At 40.0% G+C, this 16493-nt stretch overlaps 1 protein-coding gene across 1 annotated transcript in view; it reads left to right on the top strand.

Moving 5' to 3' along the window:
* Positions 1–272: 272 nt before the first annotated feature.
* ABCB7 (ATP binding cassette subfamily B member 7) overlaps positions 273–16493 on the top strand; it is a gene marked incomplete at both ends in the record, with an annotated part of 43665 nt that continues 27444 nt past the window's right edge. The window contains 3 exons of the mRNA XM_082004323.1: positions 273–440; positions 9009–9086; positions 10721–10807. Coding sequence (XP_081860449.1) covers positions 273–440; positions 9009–9086; positions 10721–10807 — 333 coding nt within the window. The remainder of the gene's footprint in view (positions 441–9008; positions 9087–10720; positions 10808–16493) is intronic.

Here is a 16493-nt window from a genome sequence, read left to right as displayed (position 1 = left end):
CCCCCTCGGGGAGCCACGGCAGGGCTGCGGGCAGCGCTCCCGCCTCACCGCTGCCCACGGGCCAAACACAAGGGCCCCGCCGGCTGGGCGCTCAAGCCGCCATGCGGCGACCATCGCCGCAGGGAGCGACGGGCGCGGAGCAGGGGACCACCATGGCGACGTGCCCCGCCTCCTCCTCCGGGCGGCCGGGCAGGGGGAGGGGCTCCGCCCCACCGCCCCTCCCCGTGAGTCCGCCGGCGTCCCACAATCCTCTCCTCTCCTGCCCTCGCAAGATGGCGCTGCTGGGGGCGCCGCGGAGCCTGGTGGCAGCCGCCTCTCGGAAGCGGCGGTTGCTCGCCCTCGTACTGCTGCGGCCTCCGGCGGCCGCCGCCGCCTGCGCGCACGGCTCGTTTGCGGGGAGCGGGCGGCAGCGGGCCCACGCGGCCCCGGCGAGCGGCCAGGTGCGTGGAGGGCGCCGGCCCCGGCCGAGGGCGGGCGGTGAGGGGCTGAGGAAGGGCGGCGGGCCCCGCGGTGCTGCCCCTGCGAGGACGGCCTGTTTCGTCCTTGCCTTGCCCTGTTGTCAGCGCTCGCCGCCCGGTGGGGGGGGGGGGCGGACCGGGAGGGGCATGCCGTGGCGTGGGGTGCCGTGGCGTGGGGTGCCGTGGCGTGGGGTGCCGTGGCGTGGGGTGCCGTGGCGTGGAGTGCCGTGGCGTGGGGTGCCGTAGCGCGGCGCTCCCTTGGCGGCGTGCGCGGAGGGTGGTTTGGCCCTGACTGATGAAGTCTTGGGCAAGTTTGGGCCCGGGCAACTTCAGGCTGGACCTCTCCGTTGTGGTCGTGTTCAGGTGACCGTTCTGTCTGTTAACGGTGCGCTCGAGGTTTGATAGCCTTTCTGTGGACAGGCATTAAAAAAAATGTCTTTGAACGGATGCTAAACATTTGTATAGAGAATAACGTATGCTGGCAGCTAATTTTGCCGTTATGTAGGGAAAAGAAATTGGAATTGGAATTCTTTCTGTCAGCAGTGGAAGGCTGTAACATGTTCCAGTGAATGATTTTTTTGTTACAAGTAAAGAATTGAGTACGAATCTTAAATTGAATGAGTCCAGCTTTCAATAATTCATATGCATTTTTCAAAGTGAGTGAAGGAAGTGTATTTCAAAGATGGAGTGAATGAACTTTCCGTAAGCTCTCAGGTAGCTATTATTTCTGTTTGATAATCACCTTTTCTTTTTTTTTTTCCTCCTCTCCCCCCGGAGTATCACTGTTTATGACTAGCTCCTCATTGTCACCTGCCTTGATTAGTTGCCCCTGACAGGCAGAATTCTGTCATGGACTACAGTCAAGTTCATATTACTTAGTAGATGAAATAGACAGGACTGAAATAGTAAATTTTGAGGGGTTCTAGTTTTGAAACTTGTGCAGACAAGAAGCTGAGAGTTGAAGTTGATGCAGACCAAATATTTTTCCCATGTATTTGGATACTTTAAAATATATCTGGGTACTCAGTATTGTCCAGTGTTCCTGGAAACTTATTTCAGACGTCAGTGAATTAACAACAATGTTATCATGGTGATGTATAGACGTATTATAATCCTGTCTTCCTTTTGAATGTTTTTATTTTCATGTGAGAAATGCCAGTCCTTGCTGTTAAGTTTTAATTGCTACATGTTGCTAAATGTTGATTTGCACTAGACTTTCTGAACCAGAAAGCTAAGATCATGTCTGTGGTTTATATATATGTATTCATCTCTTAGGACTTCTATGTCTAGATGTTTCTAGGAGTTTCTGTGTTAAAAAGTAGTCAGTTATGCATTTATTTTTTTACAGTCTAGTGTTTAATTTTTATTTCACTTCTGCATCAAGCTCTATTTGGATGAAAATGTGAATTCATTAAATGCATGAACAAGATCTTACATTTTGTTAAATAAAAACTTTGTACCACATTATGACAAATAGGCAACACATTTTATGTGTGTTGTTGAAAATTATTTGATTATTATCTAGCAGGAGGCTCAAACTTAGTGTTCTGGAGTTTTTGGTTATAATGTCCTTCAGTGTTTTGGGACTAGTTGATGTGAATTTGTTTAACATTTAATTAAATTTGCTGACAGAGGAAAATGCACTGTCTTCTGACTTCAGTTTCTTTTTTTTTTTTTTCCTTCCTCTCATTTTTCAGCTAGTTCAAGAAATATTGTGCCCTCATCAACAAAAATGAATGTCAGAAGTTGGTTAGGCACTTCAGCAGCTTGTATTTCAGAGTGATTAGCCATTGATTTTTATAAATTAGGTAATTCAGCATTTAAAAAAATCTTCTGAGAGCAAGTATGTGCATCCTGGTTTAGTTTCAGTTATTATTTTGCTATGTTTATACATTAATGAGGACTGTAAGTATTTTTAATGGGCTTATTCTGAAAGCTTTTCTATATATTGAAAAATTGAAGAAACACACCTGGTTTTGCCTTTAAAACAACTTAAACTGGTTTGCCATGGTCCTAAGCTGCATGCTTCACCATCACCTGGGAATAAGGTTTAATGAAAGTAGTGTTTTATAGCATATGTTCTCATGAAAGCCTCCAGGCTACTGTGTGATGACACATCTTAGTATATATACTTTAGTGTGTAGGAAAGCTCTTATATTACCTTTATTGCTATATTCTAGATATCAGATATGGGTTAGATTTTGCACTAGCTTGTTGAATATAACCAAGGACAGTAAATGGGAAATAAATGCCCGTGATGCAGCCTCCTAATTTCACATGGCCTGGGAAACTGGCAGGACCCAACCACTTGTGAAATCCAGGTAGTTGGCTTTAATGGCACGTCTTCCCCAAAGTGTTCCAAAATATAGTAATGGCCTTTTTGGGAGGGTGCGCCTAATGTGACGTGGTTATACCAGCAACACAGTGCCTCTCACTGCTGTAGTAAAATCACTTTTGTGAGTAAAATGAACTGTACAACCACAGTTCTGCTTTTATTGATACAACTGTACAATAGCAGAGGTTTTTTGACAGCATAGCCTTTTACAGCTCAGACTGGTAAGCAGTATAGCCATTGCTTAACTCGTGAGAAAAAATGTGATTAAGGAAGGAAAAAGCTCTGGTGAAATATGACCGTAAAAGCAAAGTTAATAACCATTTTTTTTAAAAAAGATGACTTCAAACACTTGCCTGTCATCCTTCTACTCTACTTTCCATCTGTGCAGTACTTGATCCCCCTCCGTCTTCATTGTTTCATGTCGGTTGTAAGCTTTATTTAAGCTTACAATTAATTGTGAGCTTAATTGTATTGTAACACAATATATGTCTTTTCTGTGGCGCTTAGTACAATGAGATTCAAATATAGTAGAGTTGTTTGGGTGCTGTTACATTACAGATCCATGTCCTTTCTTCCCTCACACATTTTTCAGTAGGTTAGATTAGAGTCTTGCTTTTCTGAGTAATAAGACATGTAACATTCATATCCTGCAGAGGAAAATAGCTAAATTTATGGAGGAGAAAAACAGATGTCATAAATATTGTGGAACTGTGATCAGACTCCATTTTTTGATATTGAGATCAGTTTGTATTTCTGTAAACATAGCTCCTTCGGTTCACCCTCCTGTGGTTGGACTGGACAGGGGTTCATCGTATCAAAACTCGTGTTTTGAATTTAGGATCTCTGCTGAGATCATAATAGAGGGAATGTTGGATGTGACCTGCTTGGTAAGCTTTGAAAAGTAACCAAAGACTGTATTTTTTTTTTTCTAGGAAGCTTAGGGTGTTTTGGGTTTTTTTTGTAGAACAGTTTGCCTGCATCCAAAATAAAAACAATGGCAAATTCTATTTGAGCTAAAACTTAAATGGAAGGAAGATAGCATTTGACTGAAAAGGTCCAACAGCCTTTAACTAAGGATAATTACTTTACTAGGAATCTGTATAAGTCAAGAAATACATGGAGGAGTTCCTTACAGAGAGGACTTTGGCAGTTGTAGAAAGTGGGGCTTTGTAACAGTAAAAAATAGAAGAGACTTTTTTTTTTTTCCCCCTTGCATTATCTTGCCTTTCCAGCTGCCACATGACATGTGATAAAGAGCGTGTTCTTCTGCATAATTTAATAATATCCCTTGCTCTGGAAGTGGTTGTAAGAGAAGTTTCAGGTATTTTTGTTACATTTATTTATATTTTGCTTTTTTTTTTTACCTGAAGCCTGGTCTGTTCTATAAAATTGTACTAATGTTTATTGTCCAGACATCATTTCACATGTCCTTGTGTATAGCTAGATTCTCTTCTCTAGACTTTGATGGCATAGTTGAACAGCTTCATCCATGGGAACTATTAATCAACAGTCTCCACTAGTCAACAGTCTTTACTGACAGATACATGCTTTGTAATGGAGTATTTGAAATTCCTTGAATTTTCAACATCCCTTTGTAGAGGGGATTTTGAGTAGATCAGCAATCTCATATGTCTGCCTATAAAAATGGACATCTAATAACACTGAAAGTTGTTGCAAGGAAGGATATATAATTAAGTAGAACATATGGAAATACAGGAACTTGATCTGAAAGTCACTTTGGGGATATGGGGGTGCATAGGGTAAGCAACACTCCCTGTAGTAGGGGGTACAGTGGTGTACATTGGGTTGCCTGCTGTGATGCTGTGTGGGTTTTCCGTTCTGCCATTGAGATGTGTTTTACCAAAACAAGCCAAATGTGAGGGTATATTAGGAAGATGTTACGGGGAAACTCCTTAAAGTATCTTTTTGTTAACCTTCTTGGTTTCATTTGCTCTGTGTATGTGTACAGAGCAATGGCATGTTGGCCATTGTTAAACATAACGCCAGTTAAGTCTATATTGTTCATATTGGTGACAATTTAATCTATATTTATACCAGAATATTTTCACCATTTCACCTCTGCTCTTGCCTATTCATCTTTTTCTTTTCTTGCTTTGCAAACTCAGCAAAATTAACGGTGGGACTTGAATATTGCACAGGTTACTGTTAGTTTAAAAAAAAAATCCCCGTTAGATTAGTGCAGGATGTCTGGAACAGTATGTAACATACTCCAGAAAGAAGCTTCTAAATGTGTGTTTGACCTTGTGCAAATGTGTTTAATCCCTGTTGTTTGTTTGCATTTATAGTATTTAAACTACTACCAACAGTCGTGACACTTTAGCAAATATGACTTTTATGTGCAATCAGTACTAGACATCTGTTTCATCCTTTAGAGTATGTAGAATCATATCCAAAAATACATTAGAAGAACATAATGGTGCAGAGTCACGCATTCAAAAGTTAGGAAATGCCAGAATTAAAGTTCCCTGCATAATTTCTTAAATTCAGAAATAAGCAATAACCTGCTACTTTGATCTGTTGCAGTAAGGTTCAAGTATGCCTTTCCTTTGTAGTCTTAAATCTATAGGGAAAGAGTTGTAGCGAGGGAAAGTGGAGTCCCAAGTCTGCCTGCAGGATGTGCAGAGAGTGACAGGTTTAAGCCTCAGTCCCACTCATTTGGCCAGTTTTGCCAATAATACTATGATGGCTGGGGGACTTATCAGTGAAGTAAATTGTTCACCTTGCTTAATTCTTTATTTCTTTGCTGAGACTTGGCTTCTAGCAGGAGCTTGGGAGAGGATTGAAACCTCCGGTCTTCCAGGCTCAAGACTGAAAATAAGAACTTAAGTTTTCCTGCGTACCTTGTGCAAATCGTTTAATCTCTTTGCTGTATTCATCTCTTAACCCCATGACAGTTTATAGCTTCAGACAAGTAAGGAGGCTACCTAGTGCAGTAATTGAGCCCAGATCTGCTGGTGTTTCAATAGAAGTTGTTTCTGTGATGTTGTTTGTCTCATACGTCAGTCAGAAGGGAACTTTGCGAACTTTGGGGTCAAAGGATATGAATTATTAGTAAAATATGTTTATGATGTCCCATGAGTACACTCTAGAAGAATAGTAATTGGCTTCTTTCCAATAGCTTGCTGGAGCATCATTTGTCTACTGTCATGTGCTAGGAATATACAACAACAAAAAAATTCAGAGTTAAATACCTGAATTTCAATTCTTACAGTACTCAAGATATTTTTTTTTTTTTCTGGCAAGGCCAAGCAGGAAAGAATGGTACTCAGAAGAGGTTCCAGCTGTGTTGTCTTAAGCCAAAGCATAGTTGTGAGCAGTGTTTCATCAGCCCCTAAACTTCTCTTTGGCATGGTGTCTTGGTAGTCTTTTATCAGCATCATATGCTTGAAGAAGTATAAATGCTGGCATAAAGATGCTGAGGGTTTCTTCATAAAGGTGTGCTGGCTGCAGTCTGGGCTGTAGGAGGCAGGAACTCAGTCTCATTGGTGTGAATGTAGGACTTGTTGGTATTAAGCCTCTCACTCTGGATCATGTCTCAGCTATAAAGTCTAAATTGTCAGTTTAATCCGTACTTCTGAACGGCCTCTGACTGGTGAAGCACGTGGAGTTGTACTGATGTAACTGCCTTTGAATTAGAGAACACTGCTGCCTTTTGTATTAGTTGTACAATTTAATTTGGTGTTGGATTCTAGGTACTCCCAGATGCTGCAGTAGTCGTTACCGCTAGGAGTGCTTACTCCTCCTCTTGCATGTTGGTGGGAACTTTTATCCAAAATAACCATGCCCTTGTAATGATTACATTAATTTACAGTAACTTGAGATGTGCTGAGGCATCTTGCGGTCCTTCTCTTTTTCCACTATATTTTCTGTTTATGAAACTGTCACTGTTTGTATGAAGAGCATATTAGTTTAGATGGAATCTTCTGTGCTGACATGAAACTGTAAAGTTAATGCGTGTACCCACAACGAAGTGCCTTATAAATGCAGCTCCTTCATTTAACCCAGGTCTTGGAAGCATCGGAGCAGTTCAGCCAGGCCAGTTAGCTCTGCTAAGTGCAAAATGTGTAATCATAATGTTTACTCTTTCTCTGTAGTGTCATATAATGGAAATAGTAGAAATAAGTCACCCATGTGGTGTCTTGCAGGAAAATGATCTTCATTTTCTTAAAAATGACTAAATTATAACTTATGGTATGTGTCTTAGGACAAGAGCAAAGGAGTGGTTAAGAAAAGGTATAAAATATATGACAGTGCTGCTGTTTGTCAAGGTTAAAAATACCCTTTTTTATGATCAAGTTTGTTGGTTTTTTTTTTCCTTTTTGACATCAGCCTTGGGCTGATGAGCAGTTCTTCTGCTATTTTGCTCTGTGGTAGTGATTTTTATATAGTGTGAGGTGTGTGGTTAATATTGCAACAGAGCAGTAAAAGATTTAATATTGAATGTGTCAAAGATGATGTGGCACCATCATTGCTAACCAAAAGCGAGGTCCCTGTTTTGCCACAGGGGAGGCACTGCCAGCTAGTCTATCTAAGGAAAATAAATGATCCTCTGAAACTCTTACAGAAGATTAATTGCTTTCAGTGTAACATGTAAAGCATGCTACAGTTGGTGCCTAGCAGTATATTTCTTAAAGATGCATTGACACATGGATGTGTGAATATTGGGTATCTTGTGTCCCACCTAACTAAAACTTGCAGTCAGCCGTGCTCTAATTTCCTATCGTCCTAGTGCTTCCCAGTCAAGAGCTGTAGCTGTGATTAGCCTCGTAGTCTATAAGACAAGCATGGAATGAGCTGAGCGAAAAGTGATAGGAAAAGCAGAGGAAATTTCTTTTAATAACTGAATGCACCAAAGAAAAAAGAAGTAGTTGTAAAATTATATATTGACTTAGTTTTCTGTCTGAGGCTTGCAAACTAAATCATCAGTTTTCAAACTGTTTCAGACAGAATTTGTTGATAGGCTATAGAGAAAAGATCTTCACAAGAGTGCTGTCCCTTTAATTTTTAGTCTCTAATACACTTTAAAAGGGTTCAGAAAATATTAATTACCCACCTAAATAATTGGCTGAAAAGTTACAATACATACCACAGGTAGAACTGAACATGGTATCAATACAGCCCTGCCAAAAAGGACTTGGGGGCACTAGGGGATGAAAAGCTGGCCATGACCCGGCCGTGTGCGCTCGTAGCCCAGGAAGCCAACCGTGTCCTGGGCTGCCCCCAAAGCCACATGGCCAGCAGGGCGAGGGAGGGGATTCTGCCCCTCTGCCCCGCTCTGGGGAGACCCCCCTGCAGGGCTGCGTCCAGCTCTGGAGCCCTCGGCACAGGAGAGACACGGACCTGCTGGAGCGGGGCCAGAGGAGGCCCCAGCAACGCTCCGAGGGCTGGAACAGCTCTGCTGGGAGCACAGGCTGGGAGAGCTGGGGGGTTCAGCCTGGAGCAGAGAAGGCTCCGGGGAGACCTTAGAGCAGCTGCCAGGGCTGAGAGGGAGCTTAGAAGAAAGATGAGGACAGACTTTTTAGCAGGGCCTGCTGCAACAGGACAAGCGGTAGCCGTTTTAAACTACAAGAGGGCAGATTTAGACTAGATAGAAGGAAGAAATATCTTACAATGAGGGTGGTGAAATCCTGGCCCAAGTTGCCCAGAGAGGTGGTAGATGCCCCATCTGTGGCAACATTCAAGGTCAGGTTGGAGGGGGCTCTGAGCAACCTACTCTTGTGGAAGATGTCCCTGCTTATGGCGGGGGGGTGGACTAAATGGCCTTTACAGGAACCCTCCAACCGAGCTATTCTGTGGCAGAACCTATAAACATAAGAATAACAATTCATAATAAAAAACAGAACAAAAGAATATTTGAAAGAAGTCAGAAGACAACCTGGGAGAAAATTAAATTGAGAGGAAAGGGAAAACTCTGGGCTTTCATGGTACAAAAGAAAGGAAGTCTGATGGGAGTGGGGATTCAGGGAAGGGAAAAAATTGATTATTACTTAGCATTTTTAATGGTTGAATGTAATTTATTTTACAGCTGCTCCCCACCAGTTTTCTTTTTCTGTGGTCAGTTGTTAAAAAACAAAGCCATCTGCCTTGTTTTCATGTTATGCTTGTTTACATAAACTAGATGAATATTCTCTGAATGTGAAGTGCATGTTCTGCATGACTCCATTTTCACTTCCCCCCCCGCTTCTATTCTGTAGATTCTACCCATCTGCAAGCAAAGATCATGGCACAGTCTGGGGGGAGATTATTCAAGGCAGTTATTAGAGGCTTCAGAGGTAGGTATAAATTATTCTTTTTCCTGCTTGCAGGTCAGAGGAAACTCAAGCCCTTGCAGCATCTTTCAGTACAGTTTTCTGTTTTGTTTTGTTTTTTTTTAATTTCACTGTTTACAATTTTGAAGTGCAGCAAGTTAAATGGCAAGTTAGTTTCTGCCTGTAGAAAATGAGATGACTTTGCTTAGAAGCTTCAGACTGTTGCACTTTCCTCAAGAAATCTTTTTGAATTGCTAGAAACTACTGATAATACAGTAACTTATGAAGAAGAGTTCTTAAAAATGTAGGTTTTGTGTGTTGATACTTAGTTTCATATTGTCAGGCATAGAAAATACCAATGCATGGATAGCTGTGAGTTTTCCTTGAGTATGTAGGGCTTTATTACTTCAAAATTCACCTTAGGTTGTGGAATATCAAGAAACCATGGAAATGTATTCTCATCGTTCTGAGTGCCAGGATGTCAGGCTGTTATTCCCATGAAGTCTACTTGCCTTAACACTATTATAAGCATAAGGGAGATGCAATTTCTACTGTTCATGGAACAATTATGACACATTTCTAAGTTACACACTTTGCTTGAATGAAGCTAGGAAATGTATTTGTCTTGTTTTTTGTTTCTTTTATTATAAAAAAACCCCACTCATAGAACTGACAAGCAGCTAAAAATCTTTTGAGGGTCATTGGGACTTCAAAGCATGAAATCTGCTTCGTTTGTTTTTTATGATGTTTTTCTTCAGAATGTGAAAATTGAAATTTTGAGTTGGGAAACCCCGAGGTCTGGTATCAAACCATACACATAAAATGAGATTCATAAGAGCTTTTACATAACTTGAACCTGGAAATTGTCAACATGGAGCAAATCTTTTAAACAAAATGCACATTCTTTTTGAAAAGCTTTAACATGTCCATTGTTTGTGGCAGGCACTTTGAAATTGAATTTGGAGAGACTCCTCATGATAGTTATTTTTAGTACATCTACGTGCATTAATAAATCCAGAAATTATCTCCATATTTGTTTAGCAGGGAATCTTGGCCACGTGCTAAGATAAGTGAGCCTTTCTTTTTAAAAAGCAGGTTCTTTTCCTAAGGGCACCTGTACATGCTGATATGGATTACAGCAGGGGCTCTGGGCTGGGTTAACTTGTACCTGTCATATGGCACTAGTAGGCTGTTCTCATCCTGATAGGAAAGAGAAGTGTGAAGTAGATTTATTTTACCCCCAAGTAAAGTTACTCTTTATGTGCATGGAAAGAGTATTATTGCTTCAGTATGTTCCACTTTTTTTATTAATGTACCTGAGTACGGTTGTCCTCCAACGCTTTAATTTCTTTTCTATGTTCTTTAGTCCACTTTTGAGCTTTTAGGTGTCCTTTTAGCTGAAATATTTAAGGCTTTCTTATCTTTACCTCCTAGCTGCTTGGAACATGCTCCTTACTGCTGGATTTATAGTCCTTTTCTTACTATTGTTTCCTTAAGCAAGGCAGGGTTTTTTAAAGCGAAGTAATATCTTTTATTAAAGCGAGCTGATTGAGTTGGAGGAGGAGAGAGGGAAAACAGGGCAGTAGTTCTTCTTTCTGTTGGCTTTTACATGCATGTTTCCTGAGGTTCTTGCAAATTGACTTTTCATTTTCACACAGATCCTCCCGAGGTGGCGACTGATAGAAAAGAGGATGTGTTGGCACGGTCATGCAGGTGGAGGGCTTCACACAGATCCAAAGGAAGGGGTAAAAAATGCTTAATTTGTATTGCTTTTTAAATAAAAAATATGGTGAACTTCCCCCTCCTCCAAAAAAGGGGGGGGGGAAAGCTGAAGGAAGACCCCAAGCAACAATTTGTGAAAAACTGTATTGATAAATCTGTGAATACTGTAGTGGAGTAGATACTGCTTAACTGTCAGTGTAGACTTACTAGCTCTTAAATCACCAAATTTTGGTAATAGCTGTGCTGAAGGGCTTCAATTGTTTTATTAAAAATACAGTCTTAGTGTCACACACTCCTTTGAAATTGGTCTGCGTTATGTTAAATTTTTTTCATGGAAAGTATGTAATTTATTGTGGTTTGTTATTCTTGTTTGTGACTGATATTTCCCTGTGACTTGACATTCAGGGTAGTGGAAATCAGCTTGTGGGTACAAGTTAGTGCATTGGTTGGTAAAATTGCGCTTGAAGGGGGGGCAGGGAGGAGAAGCAAAAATATATGCAGTTTAATTACTTGGACTTAATGTTAATGCATCTGATATATTTTGACTCTCTTTATATTCAGGAAGCACATGTTTAATTATGATAGATGTGTAAGGAGAAGCAGTATCTTTTATTAGACCAAATGATTACAGTTAGAAAATGAGGCAAGCTTTTGGTTAAAACAACATGATGTAAACTTTGCGTGATTAAAATTGCAAAATCAAAGGTCTTGAGTTTATGTAACTTTAATTTTCTTACTTCTTGTGCAAACTTATTTCTGATACTTTGTGTATTTGCAGAATGATTCAGTGTGATGATTATAACTTGTTCAAACTTTGGTGGGATCTTGCTGAAACTAGTGAAGACCGTGTTGATGACAAACTGAAATTTCAGTGCAGAATCCAGGTCTTTCAGGGCTGTCTCAGGGGTTAACTGTTCTGACGATGTATTTCCTACAGCCTCATTTGTAAAGAAACTTCAAAGAGTTAAACGTAGGATTTCCTCTTAAATTTTGATCTGAGAGTTACCACTTTGTTGAATCCAAACCTGTTTGTGCTACAGGCAGAAGTCAGGAGACATGGTACCAAAATTTATGCTTTGGTCGTAAGAGGGAATTTCATAATCTAAAGTATATTCAGCTTGTTTTAACAAACATCTGTGATCTACATAAGGCACAGGGGGAAACCCAATAATCAGACCTCCTCAGTCAGTAGTACTACTGGTTCTGCATGTAACACTAACTTTAGAGTAATTTTAAGACCTTCCTTGCAACAGATATAGGCTCTTTCAAAGATTTCCTAGGTAAAACAGACTTCAAAGCTAGCAGACTATCCTTCTCCATATTTACGCTAATTATATATGTTATGGAACATAATTATTATGGATTATATTTCTCCTATAAGTGGGAGGAGAGTATTATCTCCTGTGTTGTCACTCTGGTGGTCACGCATCTGTTGGGCTTAATTATTTGTTCTTGCAGATTTTTTCCTACTAGAATTTCTGTTTGCCTGGGTATGTTGATTGGCTGAACGTTTCCTGTTTGCTGTCATAACTTCATTTTTCACAGCTCCATGGAAGAGATTTTTTTGTATATACATAGAACAATGTCACCTTCATATGATTTGGTTGCAAATCTATTTCACAGACTAAGCTTCTAACTGACCTATCTTCAAAAAAAAAAACCACAAGGGGCTGTTTATTCTGTCTTTAAAAAGACAAAATGCAGACGTTTCTCAACTGAACACCTTCACATGTGATGGGCAACTTCCAGGACAAATCTATTTAATCATTATAGGTATTACATGTTTAATCATCATGGGTTTTTTTGGAGTTACTGCTTTTCAAAGGTCTACAGTTTGGCATAATTCAAAAATTTAAATTCCAGGGTTTTCTCTGGTCAGAAAGGAAGAGGAAGGTTCTGTTTGCCAAAACACTAGTAATGTTACAGAATGGTGGATGTTCCATAACATTAAAACTCAGCAGGAGTATGTTATCCAGGCATTTTGATGCCAGCTGATTTTTTTTTTTTGGTCTGCTAGGCAGTGTAAATATTCCAGCGGCATTCTCTGTTCATCCATTACTTACAGCTATTCCTGAATAAGCCAATCCCCTGACTTTTTTATTCCAATAAATGGTGCTATAATATAGTTAATGTAGGACACTGTCAGTTAAGGCTGTTGTCTAACTAAACAAATATGAGCTGTTAAGGATCATCCAGAAGAAAGCAGCAAGAACTAGCTGTAGATGAGGTGAAATGCATGAAGAGAGGAAAAACCAAGTAACTTTGGGTGCAAAAGCCAAGAGGTTCTCAGCAAAAATGAAGGGAAGGAAATCTGATGTTGCAAGTGCAGTTCTTGCACTTGTGTATACACGCACTTGTATTCAGTGCATAAAAGTACTGGCATCCAATTTACCACATGATAATTTTTTTCTCCAAGGATTATGCTTTTAGGAAAACTGCAGGTGATATACATGTCAGCTATACTATACCTTTCTCTCATCCAAAATTTTTTTGACAACCAGCCTGTTCATTCTGGAAACTGACTTTGGGACTGATGTTTTAAGTTGCCCCTTTTCTAGCAGCTTCAGGGGATACAGAGCTGAATACTAAGGATAAACACAGAGTATGAAGGGTGTATCTTCATCTCACAAGTAACTAGGAGAGAAGCTTATGCATCTGTTTTGTTATAAAATAATTTACTTGAAGCGGTGGCTGATGTGCTGAATACTGAAACTGAAAATAGTATTGTCCTTCACCACCTTTGGGGTTTTTTATGTGTGTTAGTCTTTTGTACACAGAAGTGACAGGAATAAAAACTGTGGTCCCTGACTTGTTGCTAAGCAGACATGTATTACTTATGGAAAGACTGATAGTCACAATGGAGCCCTGATAATTAGCCTTCCCCTACCACCATTTCACTGAGCTGCTATTTAGTTTTCTGGTCATTGCTTGCCTTCTGTGGAGGGATGGATAGTACTAAGACAGAAGATTAATTACTTTTTTTCCCCCAAAGTTTGGAAGGAAGATGCAAGCCCTAGTTTGACATTTGTTTAAGGTGATAAGGCAACTGAAAAAAGAATCCTACCTCCTTCCTAACCTTGGTGTTTTGCTATGTAAGACACTGTATGGTCAGATGGTGAGGTGGTTTGAAGCGATCTAGCTGAAAAATAATGTGTCCATATGCTTGGGAACACCCCTTCCCAAAAAAACTGCTACTGCTTCATTCACAGCAGGTTGCGTATCATGGGCTGAAACAATCTAAATGCCTCCTGCTACTGGGGGGGGGAAGGAAGTTTTGTTCTCAGCCATGTTTTTTCTCATGCTACTGAATTTGGAGGTTTATCTGACTCTCTTTAGTGAGAGGGAACCCTGCAACAAACACTGAAGAGTTTTCTGCCAGTTTCGTAAAATGAATCAGGCCGTTAAGGTGTTTCATGAGCTCCAGAGCTGGTGTGAGAACTGGGCTGGGACTGTACAATCCAGTGCTGCGAAGAGAGGAAAAACAGGGGAGGAAGCAACCTGTTAGTGGTTTGCAGGATAACTTTGTGCAGATACAAAACAGCTTGTGCTAGTACAATAAAGAAGATGATACAGCTTTGTGAAGGAGTAGCCAGGGAGCCAGAGCTGGGTTTTTTTTCCCTTCATCAGCAATGACAGCTTAAATGCAAGTCAAACCACCGTTTCCTGCCATCATGCTTCTTGATAGCTCATCATCCTGGCATAGACTGTGTCCATAAAGTCAACAGGGTCAACCCAGTGAATGCTTTGCAATACTCAGTAATCTTGGAGGTTGTGAAGAGGAATAATGTCTGTCATCTTTCCTTCTTTAGGTATTTTAAAAGGTTCAGAACCTGGATAGGATGGGTCGGGGGAGCAGGAAGATGGTCAATGCTTATTCCTTTGCAAATAGTCTTCAGTATTTGGTAGTGTGTTTGAAATGCTGCATTCAAAAAGAAAAGGCTTTTCTTCTTTGCTCCCTTCTATATTAGATTTATAATACTTTTCTTTACATTCCTTCCATTTCTGTAGAAATACACCTTGGAAGAAAATATAAAATATTACTGCCACTTAAAAGGAGGTAAAATCAATTCATCTCTTAACCTTTTTATATACCACAGAGAATCAAAAAAGGGCCTGAGTCCCTTAAACAGATTGCTCATTTTAATTCTTAATGTTGCCACTTGCATATTTAAACCATTTTCAACTCGTTTTCTGTACAACAGTAACATTTATTTCATGGTAAACTTTGATGTAATGTGTGTGCATTTTGCATCTCCTTTGATATTTCTTCTCGTTCCTTTGCAAGGCCTTTGGCAAATGACTGGCTGCCTTCTGACTTTTTTTCTGAACGAACTTACTTCTGTTACCATTCAGAGCCATGAAGAAATGGAAATAGATTCCTTGTTTGCAGCCAATGTATTTCATTCTTTTTAATAGCTTTTCTGTGCAAAGTCTGACTAGCCAATAGCAACATATAATTAGAACTCCTCTGATTGCACTAGTATCTTTTGTGTTAATGTGATACCATTTTTTTTAACTTCCTTTTAACCTGTAAGTGGTGATCAAAGATACTTTCCAAATGTTTGAACTGCTATTTATGCATATCCTTGGCTCAAATGGAAAGATTCATGTATATGCTGCAGCAGATACCTCTATCTCTTGAATGGGTAGGACACAACAGAAACAGTTTTGCATCCTCTCTTCACTTACAAATCTTCCACATATCCATTTTTTAGAAGTCGTGTGAAATGTGCTTATAATGTGTAATCCTCTGATACATTTGCAATTGTTGACAAAATGCAATATCTCTTACCCTTTGGTTTTCTTTGAAGCTTTGACTAGAAACACTGAGATGACTGTTACGGTGCTTTTAAAAGCTTACATTTATAGGATTGGCTTCCCTCGTTGCCTCAGCAATCTCACCTTTGGACAGAACTCGCCTTTCTTGCTCATTCACACTGGACCTTAACAGAGAATTTCTATTCTAATTTGTTTTAACCTCAAAGTCAAGGAGGGAGCATTTAAAGTACACAATCTAGAGGGGGAAACATTGAAATATATTGTAAAACTCCCGCTTTCTACTGACTTCTGTAATGAAGAGTCGTCTTTAAAAGGTGTGGACTAAGTTTTTGTTTCTCCCCTCCTCCTGGCTACAAAATATTGCCTGAAATGGAGAGATTAGCTGCTACATGCTGCCCTCCCTTCAGCTTTAGGTAACCATTGTGTCTTTCAAGTTAATCTCAGGGTAGCCAGCACAGAAAAACAAGTTGTTCTTGTGCTGTATATTACTGCATGTGCTGTTATTCTTGATTGGGTAGCATGGTTTAGGCTTCAGATAATATATTTAGCTTGGGAGTTTAGTGGAATATATATCAAGTGTGACACAGACATCTATCCATCTGCAAAATAATCTATATTTCTGTAAAAAATAAAACAATCAAAACCACCACAAACAACAAAATTCCAAAACACCACCCCCCACCCCCCCAAAAAAAAAAACAAAAAAAACAAAAAAAAAACCCCAACAAAATAAAACCCATAATATTTCTCGGGAAGACCTGTTAACTGAACTGTGGTCTTGTTTAGACCAAAATTTGAGGTTTGGAGAAGGAGAACCTATTTGAAGAATTTATTAAAAATTGACATGATCACAAGCTAACGTGGCCATGTACATCTTCTGCCTCCTGAAGCCTGATTACCCAGCTTCAGAGGCCATTCTGTTAAATGAAG

Source organism: Phaethon aethereus, assembly GCF_964289735.1.
Source record: "Phaethon aethereus genome assembly, chromosome: 10".
NCBI classification, from domain to species: Eukaryota; Metazoa; Chordata; class Aves; order Phaethontiformes; family Phaethontidae; genus Phaethon; species Phaethon aethereus.
This window is presented reverse-complemented; position numbering and strand designations above follow the sequence as displayed.